We start from the raw sequence: 24847 nt of genomic DNA, 5'->3' as shown, positions 1-24847 counted from the left end.
AAATATTGTGCTCCAACGAAGAGGTCCCAGGTATTAAGGCCGTTTCCTAGAGTGGGGTGCTGAAGGGCTCCCAAGATTGAAAATATTAACAGCAATGATATACTTACAGGCGAGGAGAATTTAGGTCATACATGGCCATGGAAAGTTCATGAGATCTGAACCCACCTCTCCTTGGGGCCAGGTCAAGCCCCACCCAGTGGACCACAGAGAGAGCAAGGGTGGATGTCATGGTGTCTTTGAAAGATGCTGATGAACTCTATTTCCCCATCAAACCTAAACCAGCAGCAGTGCTAGTTGGGACTGATGGGAGTTGCAGTGCAACAACATAGAGAGGCTGCCATCTTGGAAACCCCACCCAAAAAGGCTCTCCTGTCAAGGGTAGGAGTTGAACAACAGCCGGGCGATTTAAGCCTTGGAGACGTTTGCAAGAACATGCTTACCTTAACCTTAGAACGAGGCTGATGGGGACTTTCATTTCCTCTTGCGCTGGGGCTGTTGCAGGAGGTGCCTTTTGGGGGAAAAAGAGGAAGGGCCAAATTTGTGTTGTTGTTTTTTTAAAAAAAAAATCAATGTGTGTTTTGTGTTTTAAAAAACACACACAAAAGCATTGTAAGATGATCAGGCACCAAATGAGACTATTTTGGACAGGCAGAGAGCAAAGAAATGTGGTGACACAGAGATGGAACTGATTAAAAAAAAAAACTCCCTTGGGACGACTCGCTGGATGAATTTTCTTCAGTGTTTCACGATTGGCAATATCTCAAGCAATATTCTGTAAGGCAGATCTCTCTCCCTGCCCCCTCCCAAAACACGGGCCCCTTGTGCCCAGAGTCAAACTGGCTACTGATCCGATGGGGTTAATTTATGACTACTTATTATTTTGGCGTCTTATTGCAGAAGATGGTTTCACTTGTTTGTTTTAATCATTTGCTCCGAAGGAACCTGGTTTTTTTTTTTAATGTTTCTTCCTTTATTAAACCATTTTTCCACACAATGGTTTGCAGCTCTCTCAGGAACTAAAGCACAGAGAAATCCGGCGCAGCACTGATCCAACCCAGAGCAAGACAGTCTTCTTAAAAAGAAGCAGCAGCAAAAAAAAAAAAAAAAAGCCTTTGCCCCACCAAGGAAAATAAAATCACAATGAGTAAACAAGACTTTCCGCAGAGCACATACTTACTGCAGGTGCTATATTCTAATACGGATTGAGTATGTTCAGCTTTGTACACCAGGGCAGGGGCTGATGGGTGGCTGCCCCTGTTTGCAAGGAGATGTGGGTATTCAGACTTTCAGGCACCTGCCATCTCTATTCATTGCAACATAGGTCTGAAGTGCTTGTTATTGCATCAGCGCCCTCTTCACTTAACCGCTGATTTCGTTCAGGGATGGAGAAAAAATGGCCTTCCAGATGTTGTTGGCTCCAACTGCCACCCAGTCAGAGCAGTTAAATACGCAGGCCAAGTGGACAAATACTTTCAGCTGGTTTAAAGCAACTTCCTATGCCTCAATATCTCCCAGGGTGGTCCCACAACAACTGTTGTTGTTGTTGTTTAGTCACAACAACTAGCCCAGCCTAGTTCCACAAGAGGAGAGGTGCCTACAAGCTTGGAAGTGGTTCCTTGATATACAGGAGTCATAAATGGAGCTGGGGGGGGGGTAGAAGATAGGACATGGGTGAGACGCAGCCCACAAATGGCTGCCTAGGTCACAATGGGGATGAGATTAAGAGATTCCCTGAAATCCTGCACTGGGGAGCCACATCGCGCTCCCTTGACGTCAGCGAAGCCACAGCTGCCGTACCTTCCAGCTGCTGGGAAGTGGCAGAAAAGCACAAAAACGCACATTGAGGGAATGTTTCAAAGGGGAGGCCGGGGGCTCCCTCAAGCGTTTAATTGCTGGGCCTGCTCACACAGAGAACATCTGCAGACCCTAAGCCAAGTCCGTCCTATTTATTTTCGGCCAGCTGGAATCCAGGAACGTAGGGCGCCAAGGTTTGTCTCCCCAAGATTAATGGGCTGTCAGGGAGAGAACAGGAGCCCTGTGAGTGCAGAGGGGTTTATATATAGCCTCCTTCCCAAAAACCCATGAAAATGCTTCTAGGAAAAACGCTGAAGCCCTCGAGTGTTGCTCTGGCCACAAATCACCGCCGGACCATTCCCAGCAGGCCTATTAGGATCACGGGGTGAGGAAGCTTCTTCCCCCACCCATCCAGCCTTGCAGGCCTCACCCCGGCTCCAAGGACAGCTATTTGTTATAATACATGAGCAATCGCCGTCCGGCTGCCTCCAGAGCACCCGCAAGCAGTGGGACACGCTCCAGAACGGGCTGGTTTTGGCAGGAGTTCACCCTGGGTGAAGAAAGCCATCTCATTGGCTGCTCCTCCGCTGAGTTCCACGCCCTCTGCAAAAGGCAGGGCTTGCATTAAAACACTCCGTCGCCTGAAACGCAGAGGACATTGGGGTGGTGATGGTTTTTGCGGCAGAAAGGTCCGAAGGGTTCCGTCCCTCCAAGCAGCCCTATAGGGTAGGCCAGCTGCTCTCGATCCTGTCTCACAGACCAGGAGACCGGGGGGGGGGGGGAGCTAGACCACCTACTTTGCTCGTGGCTGAAGGGACATTTCGGCCAGGAACTTTGCAATTCACAGCCTCTTCGCCAGAGAGAATGCATGAATTTTTTTATAGCCAAAGCAGTATGGGTAAGGCTGCATGGCCAGCAGCTGCTTAACCCCTTTCCCCGCTGATCCTACAGTGTGGTTTAGTGACTCAGGGGTCAGCAAACTTTTCAGCAGGGGGCCAGTCCACTGTCCCTCAGACCTTGTGGGGGGCCGGACTATATTTTGAGAAAAAAAAGAATGCATTTGTGGCGCTGTGGGTTAAACCACAGAGCCTAGGACTTGCTGATCAGAAGGTCGCGGTTTGAATCCCCGCGACGGGGTGAGCTCCCGTTGTTGGGTCCCTGCTCCTGCCAACCTAGCAGCTCAAAAGCATGTCAAAGTGCAAGTAGATAAATAGGTACAGCTCCGGCGGGAAGGTAAACAGCGTTTCCGTGCGCTGCTCTGGTTCGCCAGAAGCGGCTTAGTCATGCTGGCCACATAACCCGGAAGCTGTACGCCGGCTCACTTGGCCAATAAAGCGAGATGAGCGCCGCAACCCCAGAGTCGGTCACAACTGGACCTAATGGTCAGGGGTCCCTTTACCTTTACAATGCCCCACAAATAACCCAGAGATGCTTTTTAAATAAAAGGACACATTCTACTCATATAAAAACACGCTGATTCCCGGACCATCTGTGGGCCAGGTTTAGAAGGCAATTGGGCCAGATCCGGCCGTCAGGTCTTAGTTTGCCTACCCATGGGTTAGAGTGCCAAAGTAGGATCTGGGAGACAAGGGTTCAAATTTCCACTTGTCCAGAAAGCTCCCTGGGCCAGTGACCTTGGGCCAGCCACTGGCTCTCAGCGTTGCTGTGGGGATACACTGCAAAGGAAGAGAGCTCTGTGTGTCGCCTCGAGTTCCTTAGAGGAAAAAGTGGGATAGAAATGCAAAAGCAAACTGTTTCCGCTTCTGGTGGGTCTTCCCCAGAGGCTCCTCGCCTTACCTGCGCAGGTGGAGAAGCTCCTGCTGCAGGTGCCTGAGAAGCTGGAGCAGGGACAGCAGGAGAGGTTTGTGCGGGTGCTTGTCCTGCAGGCTGAGGTAGTTGAGGCGGCTGGGCCGGGACGTTGAGCAAAGGGCTTGCTGGCTGCTCCGCTGGCGGAAAGAGCTGCAAATCAGAAAGGATGGGAGATGGGTATGGGAGAATGAGGGGGGCCCACCTGTCAGAAATACCAACGATGAACTGCTTGTTTGTTGATTAATTCAGGCAATTTCTTTTACCGCCTAATTACAATTGTCCCTAAGCACTGAACAAGTAACTAAGAGCATTGTGTAAGTAAGTATGTAAGTACGTAAGAGCCAGTGGTGGTGTAGTGGTTAGAGTGTTGGACTAGGACCTGGGAGACCAGGATTCGAGTCCCCACTCGGCCATGGGGCTCACTGGGCCACTGCCTGTCAGCCTAGCCTACCTCACAAGGTTGTTGTTGTGGGGATTGAATGAGGAAAACCCTGTACGCTGCCTTTGAGTTCTTTGGAGAGAAAGGTGGGGTATAAATTCAATAAATAAATAAAATAAAATAAATTCAATACAATAACAAATAAAATTAAATAAATTCTACACAACAAAGGTAAAAACCAGCTACGAATTTGGGACCGAATGAAGCAAAGATAACTCAATTATTATTCCATAATTCTTGAACACTGCCAGTCCAAGGAACAATTGATTTAAAGTTCTTTACGAGTCCTTGCCATTTATATATCAACTCATTGCCGCTTATAGCAGTTCATACATTCCTACATTTAATGCATTAGTATGCATTAGTATGCTATACTGGCCAAATCCATAGCCCTCTTGGGCTTATGCCTACAGGGCAGAAGATGCTTTCATCTTCCTCGTCTCCCTTTTTGGATTTGGATTTGAAGAGTTTGGATTTGATATCCCACTTTATCACTACCCGAAGGAGTCTCAAAGCGGCTAACAATCTCCTTTCCCTTCCTCCCCCACAACAAACACTCTGTGAGGTGAGTGGGGCTGAGAGACTTCAGAGAAGTGTGACTAGCCCAAGGTCCCCCAGCAGCTGCATGTGAAGGAGCGGGGAAGCGAACCCGGTTCACTGGATTATGAGTCCATCGCTCTTAACCACTACACCACACTGGCTCTTGGGTTCTTGGGAAAGGTGCAGAGAGAGAGAGAGAGAGAGAGTCCTTTCCTCTTGCAGTACATCCTAGAGAACAAGTCTGGGGGTAACTGTTGGATTTGGACTGCAGTGCAAAGCAAACTGGGGGTTCAAATACTTCCTTAGCAGTCAAATTGGCTGTGCAGCCTCTGGGGAGTCCCAGGTTCGAATCACAGTTCAGCCATCAGACTTGTTGGGTGGCCTTGGGCCCATCACTACCTTTCAGCCTTTCAGAGTACAGTGGTACCTCAGATGTAGCCCAGTAAAACCTGGAGAACCACAAGTCCCCCACCGCTGGCTTGTGCTCTTTCGGTGAATGGGCGCCAACTGCTTCTATAGGAGAAACCAACCTCCCCTCATAGTCAGTACCAATGGGAAGAAGAGGAGGAGGAGGAGTTTGAATTTGATATCCTGCTTTATCACTACTTGAAGGAGTCTCAAAGCGGCTAACATTCTCCTTTCCTTTCCTCCCCCACAACAAACACTCTGTGAGGTGAGTGGGGCTGAGAGACTTCAGAGAAGTGTGACTGGCCCAAGGTCACCCAGCAGCTGCATGTGGAGGAGCGGGGAATCGAACCCGGTTCACCAGATTACGAGTCCTCCGCTCTTAACCACTACACCACACTGGCTCTCAGGAGCCTTTCCCCATTTTTCCTGAAGGGATTTCCTTCAGGGAAAATACATTCGCCAGCCCATTGTGCCACACTCCCCCACCCTGAGCACTTGCTAGTGGGATTAAGTGCCACAATTTATTGCTGTCTTACATTCACACCCCACCATTCCTCTGTCACGGAACCCAAGGCAGTGTGGTTCATTGGCACTCACACATCCAGGCACCTACACCCAGACCTGCTTCAGCTTCAACAAGCTGGTGGCTTTCCATGAACCTTCAGAACATTCTCTGGATTTTGTTATGAACCACAATTTAAAAATGACAATATTTTAACTGGCTTCGGCAGTTATCGTTCCATTACTTAAAAGTCGAGATTAGTTTGCAAAAATCGCACGTTGCGTGTATCTTTGTATATAATATGCTGCCTGGCAATTGCTTCAAGCTAGCAACACTTATTTTATTATCCTGAAGCACAGCCGCCCCACTTTTTAAGCCAGCAGAAGTCAGTCTGTAGGTCAGCGCTCTGTTAACAGAAAGCTAAAACATTACCTTAATTGTTACTATTATTTGTGTGCATATAATGAACTTGGCACTTCTCAAAACAGAAGACAGGCTGGTGCTTCAAGATGCATGACTGGTTAATAACTCACCTCGGAATTTTGTGATGATTCTTTCACTCTGGGCGACTAAAAGGGGAAGAAACAGACAAGTGCAATTAGCATGCAACGCCACAACGGATGTCGTGCCCTTGAAACACGGTGAAAACGGCAGCTTTGGGCATAATTTCATTTTAATGTGTTCCAAGTCTAACTGCGGGCAGTAATTCTTAGATCCCAGAAGATCTTTGAAACAGAGGAGCTCAGAGGTCTTAAGCTGGTGAAGGTGTTGCAGCAGGGGTGTCAAAATGGTTTACCATTTGTTTTTAATAAATAACAGGAGTGCCTTCCGTTCGAAATGCTTACTCAACAGTCTTGCTCCTGCAAAGCATTAGCAATGGCTATGAAGACTTAAATGGTATGTGTCTCCTCATGTTGCCAGAGTTCATCTTCTGATAGCCACAGCCAGTGTGCAGAACGGTCAGGACTGATGGGAAATATGGAGATTCCTTGTATTTTATGATTTATGTATGATATACCTCTGTAAAATTTAAAGTTGAAAAACCAGATAAATAAATAATTTTTATTTATTTGTATTTTTTACTGAGAAACGCTCTTGCAATCCCATCAAGGCATTAACTGCACCCTTAAAACAGCTTTCGTGACAGAGACTGCCTTTCAATTCCGGGGCTAGTTTTCAGAAGCAAACGGTGACTCTTGGTGCCCACCCTGAGCTGTGAAATTGCCGCTTTGCCTTCTTCACTCTCTTCGTCGAGCTCATCGTCACTCCACTCCCAGTCGCCATCTTCCGTCTTATGAAGGCGCCCGCTGGAGCCAGGGACTCTCCGGACCTGTATTTCAACAAAGCCACCATTAAAGTCACCGACAGAATTTCATACAGAGAGTTCTAGTGTGGCCTTTCTAGTGCAACCAGAGAGCTGGTCAGTGGAAAATTTAAGAAGCGCGCGGTGTGCAGGTTCCCACTTCAAACTGTTTTAACTAGTACCTTTTTGGCTCTTTCCGTGATGGTTGGGGCTCTCTGCAGCATTTTTTCTTGCAAAAATTCTTTATTCTGGAAAAGAAAGGGAGGGAAATCAAATCGACGCTTTGCGACTCCTGTTCCTCAAAGGCCACCGTTGGCTCAAGGGTCATCACTTATGTGTGTGAGAGAGAGATAAGCTCTCGAGTTACTTGAAAGGGAATGAGAGGGTCCTTTGATACAAGGGTTAGAAAGCCAACACATTAGATTCTTCCTAAGAGTAGTCCGTGCCACACTCCTTAGAAATTATCCTGAGGTGGTTGCGGAGAGTGCGTCAAGGTTTCAACTTCACCACAAGAGTTTTCAAAATCCATACGCAGCTGCCAGGAGACTGCAGGCCTCCCCCTGCCTTAAAATGCCTGAGCTCATTGTGTCTTGTCTGCAGGAGCCTTTGCTCCGACATAAACCTCCTAGCTCAGGGGTAGGCAAACTAAGGCCCGGGGGCCAGATGCGGCCCAATCGCCTTCTCAATCCGGCCCGCGGATGGTCCGAGAATCAGCATGTTTTTACATGAGTAGAATGTGTCCATTTAATATGCATCTCTGGGTTATTTGTGGGGCCTGCCTGGTGTTTTTACATGAGTAGAATGTGTGCTTTTATTTAAAATGCACCTCTGGGTTATTTGTGGGGCATAGGAATTCGTTCATCCCCCCCCCCCAAAAAAAAATATATATAGTCCGGCCCACCACATGGTCTGAGGGACAGTGGACCGGCCCATGGCTGAAAAAGGTTGCTGACCCCTGTCCTAGCTCTTCGCGAACTGTGGGAGAATTCTTGCTTCTGTATGTGAAGCAACACCTAGTGAGGCCTGGGGCAAGGTCTTCTCTGCCCCGACACCACAATTTCCAAGGTATCCCATTCTGCCTCACAACATTACTAATCTTCAGGTGACAATACTTCCCCCATTTCTAAATTCTGCACTGTTGACTTCATACATTTTTCTGTGTTGTACAGGAACAGACCTGGTAACTGTTTTGATATTCCCATTTGGGTTACTTCATTTTGAATAAGTGTAAATTGCCTTGAGTGTTAAGTCTCATTCAAAGCCAAAAGAAACTCAGCCAGATTTGCCAACAGATTCCAGCTCAGTAGTTTCATAATCAAGGCATTCTGACCTCTGCACCAGGAAAGGCCTAATGCAGAAGTCTTCAACATTTCGAACTTATCTTAAACATTTGGGGTCCCATTCCCCCCCCCCCATTTATTTTTATGGTGCTAGTGGTGCTGGTGTGACCCACTTTAGATCAGGCCACAAGATCTTAAGTCCTGGAAGATCTTAAGGCAGACGAAATTCCACTGGTGAATAAAACCTGGGAGGAATCTCTGCTGTAATCAGCTCTTATTACCTGCACACCAATAAACTGCTCCTCTCTTCAAATATATTATTTATTGATCATTTGTTCATTTATTTAAAAGGTCAAGCTAAGTTCCTACCTTTGCTTTCTGGAAAAATTTGTGCCTTAGAAGTTCAGCAGCTGTTGGTCTATTAAAAGAAAAGAAAAGGAGGGTGTCATTAGAAGACGTCACAAAAGTTGCTTTTTCTTGCTGCGCCAAAACAAGATTGTAGGAATCTTTAAAAAGCTAGGCGCCATCTCTGATAGAAGAGGCCAAACTGGATTGTGGCAGAGACTGCTGTTTCCTTCTGATGTGTACATCTTAGTTCAATATTAACAGAAGCTCCTAAGATCTGGACTCAATGAGCTTTGTTAAGGGGATGGGTATGTAACTGGAACCCACTGACCACGAACAAGTCTGCAGTGGCTGAATTAAAAGTAAGAAGAAAAATGTGCATTGAAAATTAGAAGTAGTGTAGAAAATTGCTTTTCTGCATTCTTTGCATTACAGTGGTACCTCAGGTTACATACGCTTCAGGTTACAGACTCTGCTAACCCAGAAATAGTACCTCGGGTTAAGAACTTTGCTTCAGGATGAGAACAGAAATCGTGCTCTGGCGGCTCGGCAGAAGCGGGAGGCCCCATTAGCTAAAGTGGTGCTTCAGGTTAAGAACAGTTTCAGGTTAAGAACGGACCTCCGGAATGAATTAAGTACTTAACCCGAGGTACCACTGTACTGTGTCTCCCACTCTCACAATAAGCTTTTATCAAGCAATGCTAGTTCACAATGGGTGGAAACAAGACGATTTGCCGCACACCTTTTCTCGGGGTCTTTCTGCAAGCACAGTGAAATCATCTTCCTAAAAGACTTTCCATACTTCTTCAGCATCTCTTTATCCTGCACACCTGTCTCCAGCGAGGGCGGATCATTCTGTAGCGTCAACATTAAGACCTGAAACAATTGCACCCGTTAGAAGCACCAAGACAAACCTCAAGTTTATTAAGCAGGCGCTGTCACTTTGAAAAATATGCCATGACTTCTTTGAGCAAAAGAAAGGTGGCAAGTAGCTTATAGCCTTCAGCAGAGAAACAAGGTAAGCGAAAGGTTGTGGAAGAACAATAGGTACATTTTTTTAAAAAAGACTTGCTGAATTCTACTGGGGTGATGTTTAGTTCAGCATCCCAATTCCCAAACCACTGAGAGGTTATTCTGGAAAATCTCCAGGGAGGCTTGAAAGCAACTGCCCTCCTCAACTCCACCATCTGACTCTGAACACTGGAGTAAGCAGCAGGAATGACTTCTTTAATTTATAATTTAGCACCCAAAACGTCTACCCAGTAGTTTCCAAAAAGGGAGGTCCCAGCACAAAATGCCTGGCAACTTAAAAATAAGCTGCAATTAGATGCTCCCACTAATGTTACTGTAGTTCACTTTGTTTTGCCTTCTTAGTTTGGTCAAAAGCCTCAGTTGGTCAAGGGTTTGAGGACTACTGCAAGCTTTTGGCGTAAAAGCTCGGTCACCTCCTGCTTTTAAATTGTTTGATTTTATAATTTTCTCTTAATTGTAAATAGGGCTGTATCTTTCCTCAAGCTCGCTGCTTTAAGGGTTTCCTGAAGGTCAAAAAGCAGCGTATAAATTGAAATATTAATGGTTGCATTAATTATTGAGGCAAGAATTCTAGATGCAGCCTGGGAGAGGACCATTTGGAGATGCTGGATAAAAGAAGGAAGGTTTCAAGTAAAGGAAAGAGGGAGGGGTTGCGGAAGAGTCTGCATGGGAATCCAGTGAGAAATCAAGGGCTTGCTTGGCATGGGGAGTAGATTCAGAAGGGTTGAGCTGCTGAGTGTCTCAAAAGCAAGTGATGATGATGATGATGATGATGATGATAATTTATTATTTATACCCCACCCATCTGGCTGGATTTCCCCAGCCACTCTGGGCTGCTTCCAACAAAGTATTAAAATACAGTGGTCTGCTAAACATTAAAAGCTTCCCTAAAGAGGGCTGCCTTCAGATGTCTTCTAAAAGTCAGATAGTTGTTTATTTCCTTGACATCTGGTGGGAGGGCATTCCACAGGGCGGGCGCTACCACCAAGAAGGCCCTCTGCCTGGTTCCCTGTAACCTGGCTTCTCGCAGTGAGGGAACCGCCAGAAGGCCCTCAGTGCTGGACCTCAGTGTCCGGGCAGAAGGATGTGGGTGGAGATGCTCCTTCAGGTATACTGGGTCGAGGCCGTTTAGGGCTTTAAAGGTCAGCACCAACACTTTGAATTGTGCTCGGAAACGTACTGGGAGCCAATGTAGATCTTTTAAGAAGAGAAAATCAGCAGCAGGCAGGCAATTTTTTCAGGAATTTGACCCACCATCACAAATCTTCTCATTGAGGGACCCCAGATTAGTTTCTGGGAAGCCTCGGGGTTTCCTGTTGGTAAAGCACAGTTCCAACCTATGTATGCCGTGACGCTTGCTCTGCATTCTGATAATACAGCTTTGCTTTGTCCTTGCCAACTTCCTTCCTCACTGACAAAACTCAAGCTTCCAAACCTCTCCCCACTGCCACCCCTTCAGGTTATCGCTTACGTCCAGAAGCAGCACGTTCTAGGATGCTGGGTTTTTGGGGGGATGGGGAACACAGGTGATTCCTAGGAACCAACACAGTTATCTGAACTAGTCAATCAGTGACTCACCTTCATGGGTGGGTATTTGTGGTAAGGAGCTGCCCCTGTCGCGAACTCGATTGCCGTGATTCCAAAACTCCAGATGTCCGCCTTGAAATCATAACCTCTCACCTAGAAAGTGAAGAGACGGTTAACAAGCCTCCAGGCTTTTCCTGCATTCTTGGTCACAAAACTGATCCAACTCCATACTAATGGTAGATTGGAATCATACCTAGAAGCTCTGCTCTGCTATCACGAAGCAGAGATAATTCATATCCCAAGAAAGCCGTTTATTTTCTGGCAATGAGTTATTGCCAGGCATCTTATCCAGAACACTGAGTTTCTCTCCCAACGGCAGAGAAAAGACACTGCATATTCTCTACACTTCAAGAGTTTTGGCCAAACGGGAGGAATTAACTGCCCCTGGACTCGTCGAAAAATTGACATCTTTGCAAATGCCATAGGAGTGTGTTGCTTCACTAACTCAGCAGTGCTCTGGAAGGAAAAAGCTATTTCTTCCACTAAAAGAGTGGTGGCTTCATATTGTACTATGCAGCTGGAATGGGCAGGCGGGGGGAGGGGAAGGGAGAGAGAGAACTGTCCCAAATATAGGGAAACGATCCCAGATTCTTCTGAAGAAATATTAACGCAGCACCTTCAATGAGCTTCATATAATAATAATAATTTATTAAATTTATTATTTATACCCCGCCCATCTGGCTGGGTTTTCCCAGTCACTCTGGGCAGCTTCCAACAAAACTTTAAAATACAGTAATTCATCTGATATTAAAAACTTCCCAAAACAGGGCTGCCTTCAGATGTCTTCTAAAAGTCGGATAGTTGTTAATTTCTTTGACATCTGATGGGAGGGCGCTCTACAGGGCAGGCACCACTACCAAGAAGGCCCTCTGCCTGGTTCCTTGTAGCTTTGCTTCTCGCAGTGAGGGAACTGCCAGAAGGTCCTTTGTGCTGGACCTCAGTGTCTGGGCTGAACGATGGGGTTGGAGAAGCTCCTTCAGATATACAGCACCAAGGCCGTTTAGGGCTTTAAAGGTCAGCACCAACACGTTGAATTGTGCTTGGAAACATATCGTATGCACTTTATTTCCTTTATTCTCCTAGCTAGCAAGACCAGTGGTCAGGGATGATGGGAATTGTAGTCCAAAAGCATCTGGAGACCCAAGTTTGGGAAACACTGATCTCGTTTGACCCCCTACAATGCAGGAATATACATATAGGGACCGAACCTGTAACCTTGGTGTTTTCAGCACCACGCTCCAGCCAAATGAGGTATCCACTTGTCTGCCAAAAGTCCTTAAGCAGAAGTTGCAGATCAATCATTCTGAACAAGGCTTTTCCCTTTTCCTCCCTACCTGCTCCATGACTTCAGGTGCCATCCAGCAAGGAGTGCCCACGAAGGTTTTCCTCACTTTGTTGCGGGTGATGTCGCCGCCAGTGGCTAAAAAAGCACTCACACCAAAATCTGAAATGTTGAAAAAGAATTACGTTTTAAGGAGGAGTTTCTGAATGATACACGGACACACGGCACCCCTTGGCCATTTGCACTGCGTACTTGCCAGCCGTCGCTCCACTTGATCTGCGAATGGGGCAGAAGAAAATCACAAGCGCTGAGAAGTTACCCAGTTGTTAAGTTTGTCAAGCCAAGGGTGGCTGGGCCAGGGAACAAATTCATGTCTTTGCTTTAGCTGCATAGTATTGCTATCTGCTCTCAGACAGTAGTCTGGTCTGAAGTGAAACGTGGCGACTTGCACACCTATGATAAAAACGTAGGAAGCCAAAACAAACAAACAACCTCTTTTATTGCACTGGCACCCAGCTAAAGAAGTACCATAGAATGAACAAGCCACCAACAGATTTAGGAGACAGGAAGGATCCACTTTTACGAATTTTAAGATAGCCAAGATTTGTGATTTAAGCAAGCATTTTAAAATGTATCAGATGTCAAGAACATAAGAAGAACCCTTACTGGTTCAGGCCATGCAAATCATTATCAGTTGCAAGAAAAAACACAACAGAGGCAAATCATTACACTGTGTGAGATGGAGGGAAACCCACCATTTGTGAGTTTAGGAGAATTCAGCTTTGTCAAACAAAGGTTTTGTTTTTAAAAGGGGGGGGGAAGGTTTCCATACCTTATGATTCTGGAGACAGGATTGGAAATATATTGACAATGCCTGAATGAATTATCAAGAGCTGAAGGGCTTGCTGTAAATGCTTTCCAGTGGACAGGGATTGGATTTCAGCACCCAGCACAGCTACTTGCCTCACCCAATGAACAATTGGAATGCAAGTATGCCAGAGCATTCCCACTGATTCTGATAAGTTGCTGAGTGAACTCTCCTTCACTGGAGGGGTTTAAGCAGAGGTTGGATGGCCATCTGTCATGGATGCTTTAGTTGAGATTCCTGCATTTCAGGGGGTTGGACTGGATGACCCCCAGGGGTCCCTTCCAATGCTACAATTCCATGTGTGCCGCTGCTTATGTAATAGTGTGCGCGCACAAACACTCACCACACACTCATCCACGCAAAGGAAGCATCAACAGGCTTGGGGGGGGGGGGAGAATGCCAAGATCTTCAGAAGTACAAAAACATACTTGGAGCTCCACAAAGAAGCCTAATGAGAACTGGCCGTGCTCAGCGGCCACAGTATGATATAATAATAATAATAGTTTATTATTATTTATACCCCGCCCATCTGGCTGGGCTTCCCCAGCCACTCTGGGCAGCTCCCAATCAAGTGTTAAAAACACTACAGCATTAAATATTAAAAACTTCCCTAAACAGGGCTGCCTTCAGATGTCTTTTAAAGATAGGATAGCTGCTTATTTCCTTGACATCTGAAGGGAGGGCGTTCCACAGGGCGGGTGCCACTACCGAGAAGGCCCTCTGTCTGGTTCCCTGTAACCTTACTTCTCGCAATGAGGGAACCGCCAGAAGGCCCTCGGCGCTGGATCTCAGTGTCTGGGCTGAACGATGGGGGTGGAGACACTACTTCAGGTATACAGGACCGAGGCCGTTTACGGCTTTAAAGGTCAGCACCAACACTTTGAATTGTGCTCAGAAACGTACTGGGAGCCAATGCAGATCTCTCAGGACCGGTGTTATGTGGCCCTGGCGGCCACTCCCAGTCACCAGTCTAGCTGCTGCATTCTGGATTAATTGCAGTTTCTGGGTCACCTTCAAAGGTAGCCCCACACAGAGCGCATTGCAGTAGTCCAAGCAGGGGATAACTAGAGCATGCACCACTCTGGCAAGACAGTCCGCGGGCAGGTAGGGTCTTAGCCTGCATACCAGGTGGAGCTGGTAGACAGCCACCCTGTACACAGAATTAACCTGCACCTCCATGGACAGCTGTGAGTCCAAAATGACTCCCAGGCTGCGCACCTGGTCCTTCAGGGGCACAATCACTCCATTCAGGTAATGATGACTGAATGGTTGGGGTGCGGGGGGCAGAAATCAGAACACAGCAGCTGGAATCCTGAACAGGGAGCACTTCGCACTGCAACATTTTGTTACAGACCCCATCTCATAATTCCGAAATCCCTTTCGGAAGCAGTAGGGGGAAGTTTGTGAGCTTGCATGTTTGCAGAGGTGGCAAAAATTCAACGCTTTTACTCGGTGAAAGGAGGGTGTTAAAACTGAGTTTGGGGCACATAGTACCAACAGCCCTGGCAATAATGTCAGGACCTTACAGACCCTCAGAGCCCACCCCTTAGTGTCACCCCAGAAACCCCACATCATCCGATCACAAGATTTTTGCACTGTTGCTCCTCCGATTACGCACAGATTTATGAAGCTTCTATTGTTTCTAAGAACAAAGAGAGGGGGAGGAGTCAGATATCTTGTTCCGAGACAAATCTGCCTTGCATGGAATGCATGCATTTTAAGCAGCCACACATCACAACTGCAGCATACTAATTACCCTGTCATACTTCTTTACAGCCAGTTGCAGGATGAAAGAGAGGGCAGGTTTTACAAAGTATTTCCAAACCAAGGGGAAGTGCGGCAGAATACTGCGGTGTCACCTTCAGCCGCAAAGGAGAGGGTGTAACCCAGGAAGTGGGTCCTCTCAGCCCTGGCTGGCGATGCGGGGACTTCCTGTGCGGAAAAGAAGTGGCCAGAGTCAGGCCTTTCCCCTTGACCTTGCTAGGCAGATTCTCTCTCTGATTTAGGCCAAGTTCTGCCTGAGCCACTAAAAAGCTAACACACTACATTATGAACCCCTAATTGGGGTTCCACATTTCTGTTTACTCCCCAAGGAGAACTGCAGCCTTCTGTTCATGGAGCTACAATGGTAAACGTCATAAAATCAGCCATGAGAAGCCCATCATTATAATGTTAAAAGAAAAAGGGGAAACGCCAGAGGTTCACCAGCGACATTTGCAGCTCCTCAGCTCTCTAGATGCCCATTCCCAAGTCTACCATACAAAGTTCTCGTCATTTAGCAGACGTCTCACCACAATGAATGGATTTGCTGTTGTGGATGCTACAAGCAAAACTGTCAAGGAGAGAAGTCCATGCTTTGCAGAGAATCCCCCCTCAATTAAGTATTATGCAAGAAGTCTTTTTATAGGAAATAATTAACTCACTTCTCCCAGAAGTGTGGACTTGCATTTACAGGAATGTCTTCAATGCAGAAGTGTTTCCTAATATTTGCACATTTAGACTGTCTTAAACATAAGATCACTTTGACAGTACAAGTAATCAACTTTTATTCCAGTGGGAGGAAACATACAATTTAAAACTGTTCGTCTTGAATGCCTGAGACAGCTTGTCAATCCAGTAACTCACAGGAACAAAGGAAGCTAACTTACAGAGAGTCAGACTATTGGCCCATCCAGCTCAGGGCCACCTACACTGACAGGCTATACCTCTCCAGGGTTTCAGGCAGCAGACATTTCCATCCTTACCTGGGGTATACTGGCTTTTGAATTGCCACCGAGAAGGACAATCTGTTGCAAAAGCAATATATCCTTGGAAAAGAGCTGAAGAAACTCAATCTGTAGAAGATTGAAGAAACTGAAGAGCTGAAGAAAAGAGCTGAAGAAACTCAATCTGTAGAAGATTGGGCAGTTCCAAGAGTAGAAGTCATATTTTACATTGTCGGATGCTTTTTTTCTGTTGAAGTTGCCTGGTGTTGTCTTTGCACAAGGCAGCTTTCTACGTTTACGTAGCCCCTCTCGGAGGGCCTGCCAGTAGTGGAATCTTGTGCATTCTTTATTTCTGGGGATCCACAGATGTCTTTCAACCATGATAGTCAATGGGAATTCATGGGCTGTGGGTCTTGAAGGCAGTAGCAAGATACCAGCATCTTATGATCTTTGTCCTAAGCATTTTGCCAAGGGATGGGAAATCAAGTTGCAGACCAGAGTCCATTGCCCCATCAAGGAGAGCTTAGCTTACGTTCTACAGCTAATCTTCGGCCTACCACTCCTTTAGACCCCCAGGTATGTAGCCAAGAGGCTGAATGAACTTGCTTCGCTCTGAATTAAAATATCCCATCACAAACAGTAACTTCGGAAAACCCAAGGGTTGTGTTCAAATCCTCTGCAGAGACACATGCAATATGGTGCCTGCCACATTCACATCTTTAAACTGTAGGATGCTCTGAAATAGGAATGGGGAACCTCTGGCCCTCCAGAGGTTGCCTCATCACCCCTGTCTATTGGCTATGTTTGCTGGGATGATGGGAGTTGGAGCCCTAACAACCTCTGGAGGTCTGCAGAGGTTGGATGGCCATCTGTCACTGATGCTTCAGCTGAGATTTCTCCATTGCAGGGGGTCAAACTAGATGACCCTTGGGGTCCCTTCCAACTCAACAGTTCTATGATTCAATAAGTCTACACTAACCCCCTCACCTGCCCTTCGTGTGAACAAGCCTATAACTATACTTAGTTCCATAGTTTTGTGTATTCAGACAGAAACACAATTCATGCTAAATGAATTTTGCAACCAGTATGAACAAATGTCCATACTCTTTACTCTTCTTTTTTTTTTTTACTGCTGACATACATTATCTTTGCAGTCATGAAATGCAAATAAATAAATAATTCAAAAATGGGGGAGAAAAGGAGAGAAATAATCAGGACCGAATTCTGTGGCTTTTCCGAGCTTAGGCTCTATTGTGGCACTCGCACAGCTGTTTAATCCAACACAAACAGACCCTTCAGTAGGTTCCACCTTTATCCAAATACAACATGAATGGGGCACATGACTGTTTTAGATAAGATTATCAAAGGACCCGGGTAAGGACAGGGTTATTAACTCTCAACACAAAGACCCTTCTAGGGCATAGGCAATAGATTTCCGGTCAAAGCATCATTAAGGATTCAGGAGGTTGCTTAAAAGGCAAATCTAGTTGCTTGTGCAATCATTTTGATATTGAGATGATCTCACACGGCTAAGTGATTCTGGAAGAAGATGAAACAAAGAGGCAGGCAGCCTTAATTTATACTGCAGCCAGTGCCCACTGAGTATAAATTGATAAACCTCTGCAGATAAAAGGCGGGGGGAGCAAAACGCCCCCATTCAGAAGAATCCTTGAAAGAGCTCTGTTGTAATAAACCACAGAAGGTCCATAGATTGGGGGATCAAAGAGGTGCAAGACAAAGCCTTGGTTCATACGCACCCCCCAAAATCCCTACAATGAGAGGAGCCTTCCTTTCCTTTATTGGAATTCTATGGAGTGGAGAGGACCCCCCCCCCAAAAAAAAAAAAAATCTTTCAACACTGGAAACCAGGCAATGCAATAAAGTTTTTGGGACCAGCTCATTTTCATTTCTCTTCTCCTTGCCTCACTATCCAGCCTCCCAAGCCAATGTTTACTGGCAAGAACACATAGAAAACTCTTGCCAGAAAAGGTGAGCAAAAGGGGACCCAAGGAAGGAGACATCTGACACAGGCAGCGTAGACAGAGTAGGGGAAGGCTAACAGCGAGGGTCTTCTTCCTCTGACAAAACCGGGCAGACCCAAACTGCTCTCAACAAGGCTTCCTAGACAAGAGCAGAATCGGACAGCAAGCAAGCCACTTCAGATTTTGCAGTTCGAGGGTGTGACGGCACAGCGAGTGGGGAAACGTTTTCAGTCCGAGGGCCACACTCCCTTCCGCGGAGCCTTCCGGGGACTACATTCCAGTGGTGGGCAGGGCTATGGGGAAAGTGGGCGGAGCAGCAAATTTTCATTGTTACCCTAACGTGGTAGGCTAGTTTCTACATACACTCAACACACCTCTCTGTACCCTTCATCCAGGAGAGTAAGGGGCATTACTGAAGTTCAAGGACACTTTCCAGCCAGGGGAAAAGGTCTGATGTGTAAAGCACAGCCTCTGTGGGGCACAGCCTGGGGAGACTTCCCAAGGGCCAGACAGAGGCAATGGAGGGCCACATTCAGATTCCAGGTCTAGAGGCTCTCTACCCCTGGTTCACCCTAACAAAGCTGCTCCACGCCCACCTTTGACAACCAGCTCTTGGGGTGGGAGGGGCTGATGCAATGCCCTTAAGGGTTGGGCATGATGTGTTCACACCCCACTGACTCCCCGTGTTGGAGGGGGAACCAGACACCTATGGCACATTGTTTCCCCCTTCCTCCCCATGCCACGGTCTTCAGGGTCATAGAATCATAGAGCTGGAAGGGACCCCAAGGGTTTTTAAGCTGTTCTTATTATATTTTGTACATCGCATTGGGAAATACGTGGAAGGCGATTAACAACCAATTAATTATAGTGGAGTTAAGAGTTGGAAGGGACCCTGAGAGTCATCTAGTCCAACCCTCTGCAATGCAGGCTTCTCAGCTAAAGCATTCATGACAGATGGCCATCCAACCTCTGCTTGAAAACCTCCAAGGAAGGAGAGACCACAACCTCCCAGGGGGGTCCATTCCACTATTGAACTGCTCCTACTGTCAGAAAGTTATTCCTGATGTTTATTTGGAATCTCCTTTTTTGTAACTTGAAGCCATTGGTTCGTGTCCTACCCTCCAGAGCAGGAGAAAACAAGCTTGTTCCCTCTTCCATGTGATATTGAAAGATGGTTGTCCTCAGGGTCCTCTCTCTCTGGCATGGAAGCAGAGAGCAAACCACATGGCAAATAATAATAACGATAATTATAATCATAAAATAATAAAAAGGCTCACCTGCAATCTGGACCGAGCCATCTTCTCCTAGAAGAATGTTTCCAGCTTTCACGTCCCTTTTGAGGAGCGGGAAGAGAAGAGAAAGAGACAAAACAAAAAGATACACACAGTGAGTACAAGCTGTGAAGTGCCCCTCCATTCTCTCCTGCCACTCTGCAAATTTAAGTTCCGCCCACAGAGCGAGAGAGAGACCTAAATTTGGCAAACCTGCAAAAATTATGGAAAGCACGTGCAACAAGTTTAATTATCTGATAAGGTCTGTTCTGCTTATAGCTCAGCAAATACAGTGGTACCTCAGGTTAAGAACTTAATTCGTTCCGGAGGTCCGTTCTTAACCTGAAACTATTCTTAACCTGAGGTACCACTTTAGCTAATGGGGCCTCTCGCTGCCGCCGCACCGCCGCCATGCAATTTCTGTTCTCATCCTGAAGCAAAGTTCTTAACCCGAGGTACTATTTCTGGGTTAGCAGAGTCTGTAACCTGAAGCGTCTGTAACCAAAGGTACCACTGTACTACTCACCTGATTTATATAAAATAAGGTTGCCCCCCTGTCCTATAGGCATAAAACCACTGAGCCCCATTTCCTCAGCCCCCTGTAGCTCTGCAGCCCCTTCGAGGGCAAGGAAATATGCCTCCTTCCAAACTTTCACCACCTTCCAAACTTTCATCACCTGGATAGCTGCATCAGAAGCCCTCAGTTGAAAACCATGCTCCACAGGCCAGCCTTTCTCAACTTTGGGTCCCTGGAGGTTGTTGGTCTACAACTCTCATCAGCCCCAGACAGCATAGCCCAATGGTCAGAGGTGACGGGGCATCTGAGGTCCTACCTTTGGGAAAGACTGCTCTAGGTCAAGGGCTACCCAATACAGTGGTACCTCGGGTTACAGACGCTTCAGGTTACAGACTCTCCTAACCCAGAAATAGTACCTCGGGTTAAGAACTTTGCTTCAGGATGAGAACAGAAATCGCGCCGCCGCCGCGGCACAGGGCCCCATTAGCTAAAGTGGTACCTCAGGTTAAGAACAGTTTCAGGTTAAGAACAGACCTCCGGAACAAATTAAGTTCTTAACCCGAGGTAACACTGTATAGCATCATCTAGTTGCTGATAGACTCCAACTCCCATCATTTGTCTCTGCTTCCCTCTCTTAACTGGGGTGTTTTTTCTTCTGAGATCAAGCAGGTATGGCCGTTGGAGCAGAAACCTGTCTTCATGCATGCCTGATGATCATGTATCCATTCGTTCACATTCACGAAAGTTTAATTAATTTTCATAAATACTTTTGCTCCACCTTTAAAAAGAAAAAAACCCGAGGCGGCATAGGAAAACAAACAAACAAGTGGAAAGTGCGTAAAATCTACCCCACCAGTCAAACACACCTTAGGATTAAATATACAAGCAACCATGACATTCATTTGATTTTGATCTGGAATTATGCTGCAAAGCACAAGAAGCTGGTTTCTTGCAGAACCCTGTCCCCTCCCAACCGCTGAATGCTCCTTTTGTGAGCTCAGCGAAGCCGTCGTACGCAGAAAGAAACAGCTGGTCCAACTTTAGCAACATGGCAACCTCTAGTAGTGTAGTAGATGTTTCCAGCTACAACTCCCATCAACTTGCTGGTGGGAAGCATAGCTCAAAACATCTGCAGGGCCCCGGGAAGGTAAGGGCTGGGGTAGTTCAGCGCCATCTCCTGTGACTTCTCCTCTAGCAATCCTGTGCAGTGTTCAAAATTCACCAGGCACATTTTGCACCTGGCTATTGGCCACTTGCGACCATGTGAAGATGCCTGGGTGCCTGGATGGTGCCAGATGTCTCCACCAGGGGTCAGCAAACTTTTTCAGCAGGGGGCCGATCCAATGTCCCTCAGACCTTGTGGGGAGGGGCGGACTTTTTATTTTATTTTTTAAAATGAACAAATAGCTATGCACCACAAATAACCCAGAGATGCATTTTAAATAAAAGCACACATTCTACTCATGTAAAAACACAAGGCAGGCCCCACAAATAACCCAGAGATGCATTTTAAATAAAAGGACACATTCTACTCATGTAAAAACACGCTGATTCCCAGACCGTCCGCGGGCCGGATTTAGAAGCCAATTGGGCCAGATCTGGCCCCCGGGCCTTAGTTTGCCTACCCATGGTCTCTACCATCTGGAGGTGCCTGCCTGGGAATCATTGGATCTTGAAAAGCAACACATTCTGGTCATTATATTTAATCTATGCAGTCATAATGAATTACAGGACTAAAAAGTCATATTGAAAAATACAACTTTCAAGCCACCTGGCCCCAAAATCGCAACTAGGCATTCCGTTTTAGTGACTGTAATCCTGGTTTAAGGAGCCATTTGGTACCAAGCTTATATATCTGAATTTCTAACACCGATCCCGGGATCCCAGAATGCCTTCTTACTCATTTGGATGCGAAGCCGATGAAATGCCCAGCCTTCCCACCATAGGTTTAAAGAAGCATTTATGGCCAACGTAACGCCAAAAGAGCTTCCAGAACTTGCAGCAAAACTCACTGTGTACAAATTAAACGACGCAAACCACACTCCAACGAGCTTTTTTAAAATAAAAAACACATGGACCAGCTTGCTTAATATTACACAGAAGGAAACTTCATTGTATCTCTTTGTCCGCGGCCCATCTATTTACTTCCAGCAAGTGCCAAAGAGTAGCAAAAGCTTTTGTCCTCAGAATAATGGCTCTATTATTTGTTTTCATTTTGTTTCATAACCCAGGGAGAGGGGGGAGAGCTTGGTTCCTCTCCAGAACAAAAGGGAATTTCCATTGAACGCTTCAGAATTCTTGAGGGAGCACCAGTGATGTCCCAGCTCACCACAAATCTTCTCTAAGAGGTGAAGACACCCATCTTCAAAATTTTGGAACCACTATTCTCTTTTTTCCCAGCATGGCATACTGGCTGCCGGGGTTGTTTTTAATTACTGGTACAATTTATCAGAACCATTTTTAAACGTTGCTTAATGGTGTGTCGACTTTTATCATCTGCTCTGCTGTTTTACTTTATTATTATTATTATTATTTCTAACAGTTTATTTCATGTTTTCCCACATCATAACAAACAACTTTTGGTCTTCTTATTGCAGATGGGTTTTGTTTTGCTTTTCATGATGTGTAAACGACGCTTACAGTATGAGAGAGAGTGTGCAAATATTTTAATGAGGAAATTGAGCCGGACCTAACTAATGGCTTTGTTTGAGCTCCAGAATATGAGACCAGAAGTCACAAAGCACCGTCTCTCTCTCTTTCTCCTTTAGAATTTCCCTAAGACATAAGACAACTGACGCAATATATATATATATATATATATATATATATATATATATATATATATATATAAAATAAAAATTGTCTAGTAGCACCTTAGAGACCAACTAAGTTTGTCCTGGGTATAAGCTTTCATGTGCATGCACACTTCTTCAGATACACACACAACTTATTTTTGTGCATGGACATATGTCTGTGTATCTGAAGAAGTGTGCATGCACACGAAAGCTTATACCCAGGACAAACTTAGTTGGTCTCTAAGGTGCTACTGGACAATTTTTTAATTTTTATATATATTTCGACTGCGTCAGACCAACCCGGCTGCCTACCTGACTCTAGAACCATGGAAGGCACCACATTGAACCGCATGAAGTGGAAGTCCATCAACCTCACAAAGAAACTTGCACTGGTACAGACTGATATCTCCTTTCTGACTACCATATTTTTCGCTCTATAAGACGCACCAGACAACAAGACGCACCTAGTTTTTGGAGAAGGAAAACAAGAAAAAAGATATTCTGAATCTCAGAAGCCAGAACAGCAAGAGGGATCGCTGCACGGTGAAAGCAGCAATCCCTCTTGCTGTTCTGGCTTCTGGGATAGCTGCGCAGCCTGCATTCGCTCCATAAGATGCACACACATTTCCCCTTACTTTTTAGGAGGGAAAAAGTGAGTCTTATAGAGCAAAAAATACGGTAATTGCAAGAACCTGGACATTATACCTAAGGGTCTTAGAATTAAGAACCCTCTACGATCCACCTATCCTAGGTATCTGAAGAAGTGTGCATGAACACGAAAGCTTATACCCAGGACAAACCTAGTTGGTCTCTAAGGTGCTATTGGAAATTTTTTTAATTTTTTAATATATTTCGACATAAGACATAAGAAGAGGCTAGCAGGCAACTTAGTCCAGCATCCTGTTCTCACAGCGGTCAATCGGAGGTCTAAGTGAAGATGTTCACAAGCAGGGCCTAAGCACAAGAACACACTCCCCTCCTGCTGTTTCCGGCAACTGGTATTCAATAAAAACCCATGTATTCAGCTATAGGTAAAGGTAAAGGTACCCCTGCCCGTACGGGCCAGTCTTGCCAGACTCTAGGGTTGTGCGCTCATCTCACTTAAGAGGCCGGGAGCCAGCGCTGTCCGCAGACACTTCCGGGTCACGTGGCCAGCGTGACAAGCTGCATCTGGCGAGCCAGCGCAGCACACAGAACGCCGTTTACCTTCCCGCTTGTAAGCGGTCCCTATTTATCTACTTGCACCCGGGGGTGCTTTCGAACTGCTAGGTTGGCAGGCACTGGGACCGAGCAACGGGAGCGCACCCCGCCACGGGGATTCGAACCGCCGACCATACGATCGGCAAGTCCTAGGCGCTGAGGTTTTACCCACAGCGCCACCCGCGTCCCTGTATTCAGCTATAGCCATACCCAAATCAGACTGCAACCAACCCACTCCACACTTCCAATAAAACCCATTTACTTGTTTTCTCCTCTAATCTTGGGGGGAAACAGGGACAGTGCACTTAGATTCACCGAAAGCACAACACAAATGCAGGACGTCAGTTTTCTTTTTCTTTTTTAATGCTATTTATAGACCAAGGAGAGATAATATGTTCCGCTGCATTCTTAATGGCTGAGTAATTGGCCCCCTCCAACTCCAAACATTACTGCCAAAGTAGCAAAAGCTTGTTAGGCTCTTTCCAATTACAGTAAACCTAGACATACGCCATCCATCTTTCCTGTGCATTGTCTGAGCGCTTAGTACAAATGCACGGCTGTCAAAGTGGGCTAGAGTCATCTGGGCATAATGGCTAATGTATCTGAACTGTAAACTATAAATTTCCAATGGCCTAACTTTTAATTTGGCCACAGGAAACGATGCCAAGAATCTATACACAGAAACACACGTTAATTACCGTTGTGTGTGAGAGAGAGCATGCTAAAGCCAGCTCCTAACATGCTGGTCTGACTATCAGAATATCCAGTTGCACTTCTGTGTGACCACGAGACAGAACTCTGGATGAACATTACAGCAGACTTGATATATTTGTAATATAAAATTTATTAGAGTTTATAAAGAAAAATGCAAAAGATTATTGTCAAATATTTGTTGTTGTTGTTCAAACAAAAACAATCCAGAGGCAAAACAGAGAGAGGGGGTAAACAAAAAAGAAAGAAAGAGAAAGAGATAAAGAAAAAGGAACTGCAAAGGAATTAAAAGAAAGAAAGTGGAAAAGAGAAAAAGAGAGAAAAATGAGAGATAAGTTAAGTATAGAACTTCCGATTCTTCATCTGTCCACTATATATAAACATTATTCACTTCATCCACTCCAGTATGACACCTAATAAAGCCACTTTCTATAAACAATTATCTCCAGTTCTCAAATCCAAATGTCACTATTTCTT

General features: G+C 45.9%; 2 protein-coding genes across 5 annotated transcripts in view; one reads left to right on the top strand and one right to left on the bottom strand.

The window, feature by feature from the left end:
- Positions 1–24847, top strand: part of XIRP1 (xin actin binding repeat containing 1) — a 282674-nt gene that overhangs the window by 124729 nt on the left and 133098 nt on the right. The gene's annotated exons all lie outside the window — the stretch shown is intronic.
- Positions 1–24847, bottom strand: part of OXSR1 (oxidative stress responsive kinase 1) — an 81406-nt gene that overhangs the window by 11535 nt on the left and 45024 nt on the right. For all 4 annotated transcript variants that reach the window (XM_079946857.1, XM_079946855.1, XM_079946858.1 and 1 more), the window contains exons 5-14: positions 19154–19209; positions 12374–12483; positions 11031–11132; positions 9163–9296; positions 8445–8493; positions 6978–7043; positions 6700–6822; positions 6026–6061; positions 3592–3753; positions 441–508 (exon numbers count right to left, since the gene is read on the bottom strand). In XM_079946857.1, the coding sequence (XP_079802983.1) occupies positions 441–508; positions 3592–3753; positions 6026–6061; positions 6700–6822; positions 6978–7043; positions 8445–8493; positions 9163–9296; positions 11031–11132; positions 12374–12483; positions 19154–19209 (906 nt within the window). The remainder of the gene's footprint in view (positions 1–440; positions 509–3591; positions 3754–6025; positions 6062–6699; positions 6823–6977; positions 7044–8444; positions 8494–9162; positions 9297–11030; positions 11133–12373; positions 12484–19153; positions 19210–24847) is intronic.

The sequence above is a fragment of the Podarcis cretensis genome (assembly GCF_951804945.1).
Source record: "Podarcis cretensis genome assembly, chromosome: 12".
Classification (NCBI taxonomy): Eukaryota; Metazoa; Chordata; class Lepidosauria; order Squamata; family Lacertidae; genus Podarcis; species Podarcis cretensis.
The sequence above is the reverse complement of the archived record's forward strand: the minus strand, read 5'-3'. Positions and strand labels throughout refer to the sequence as shown.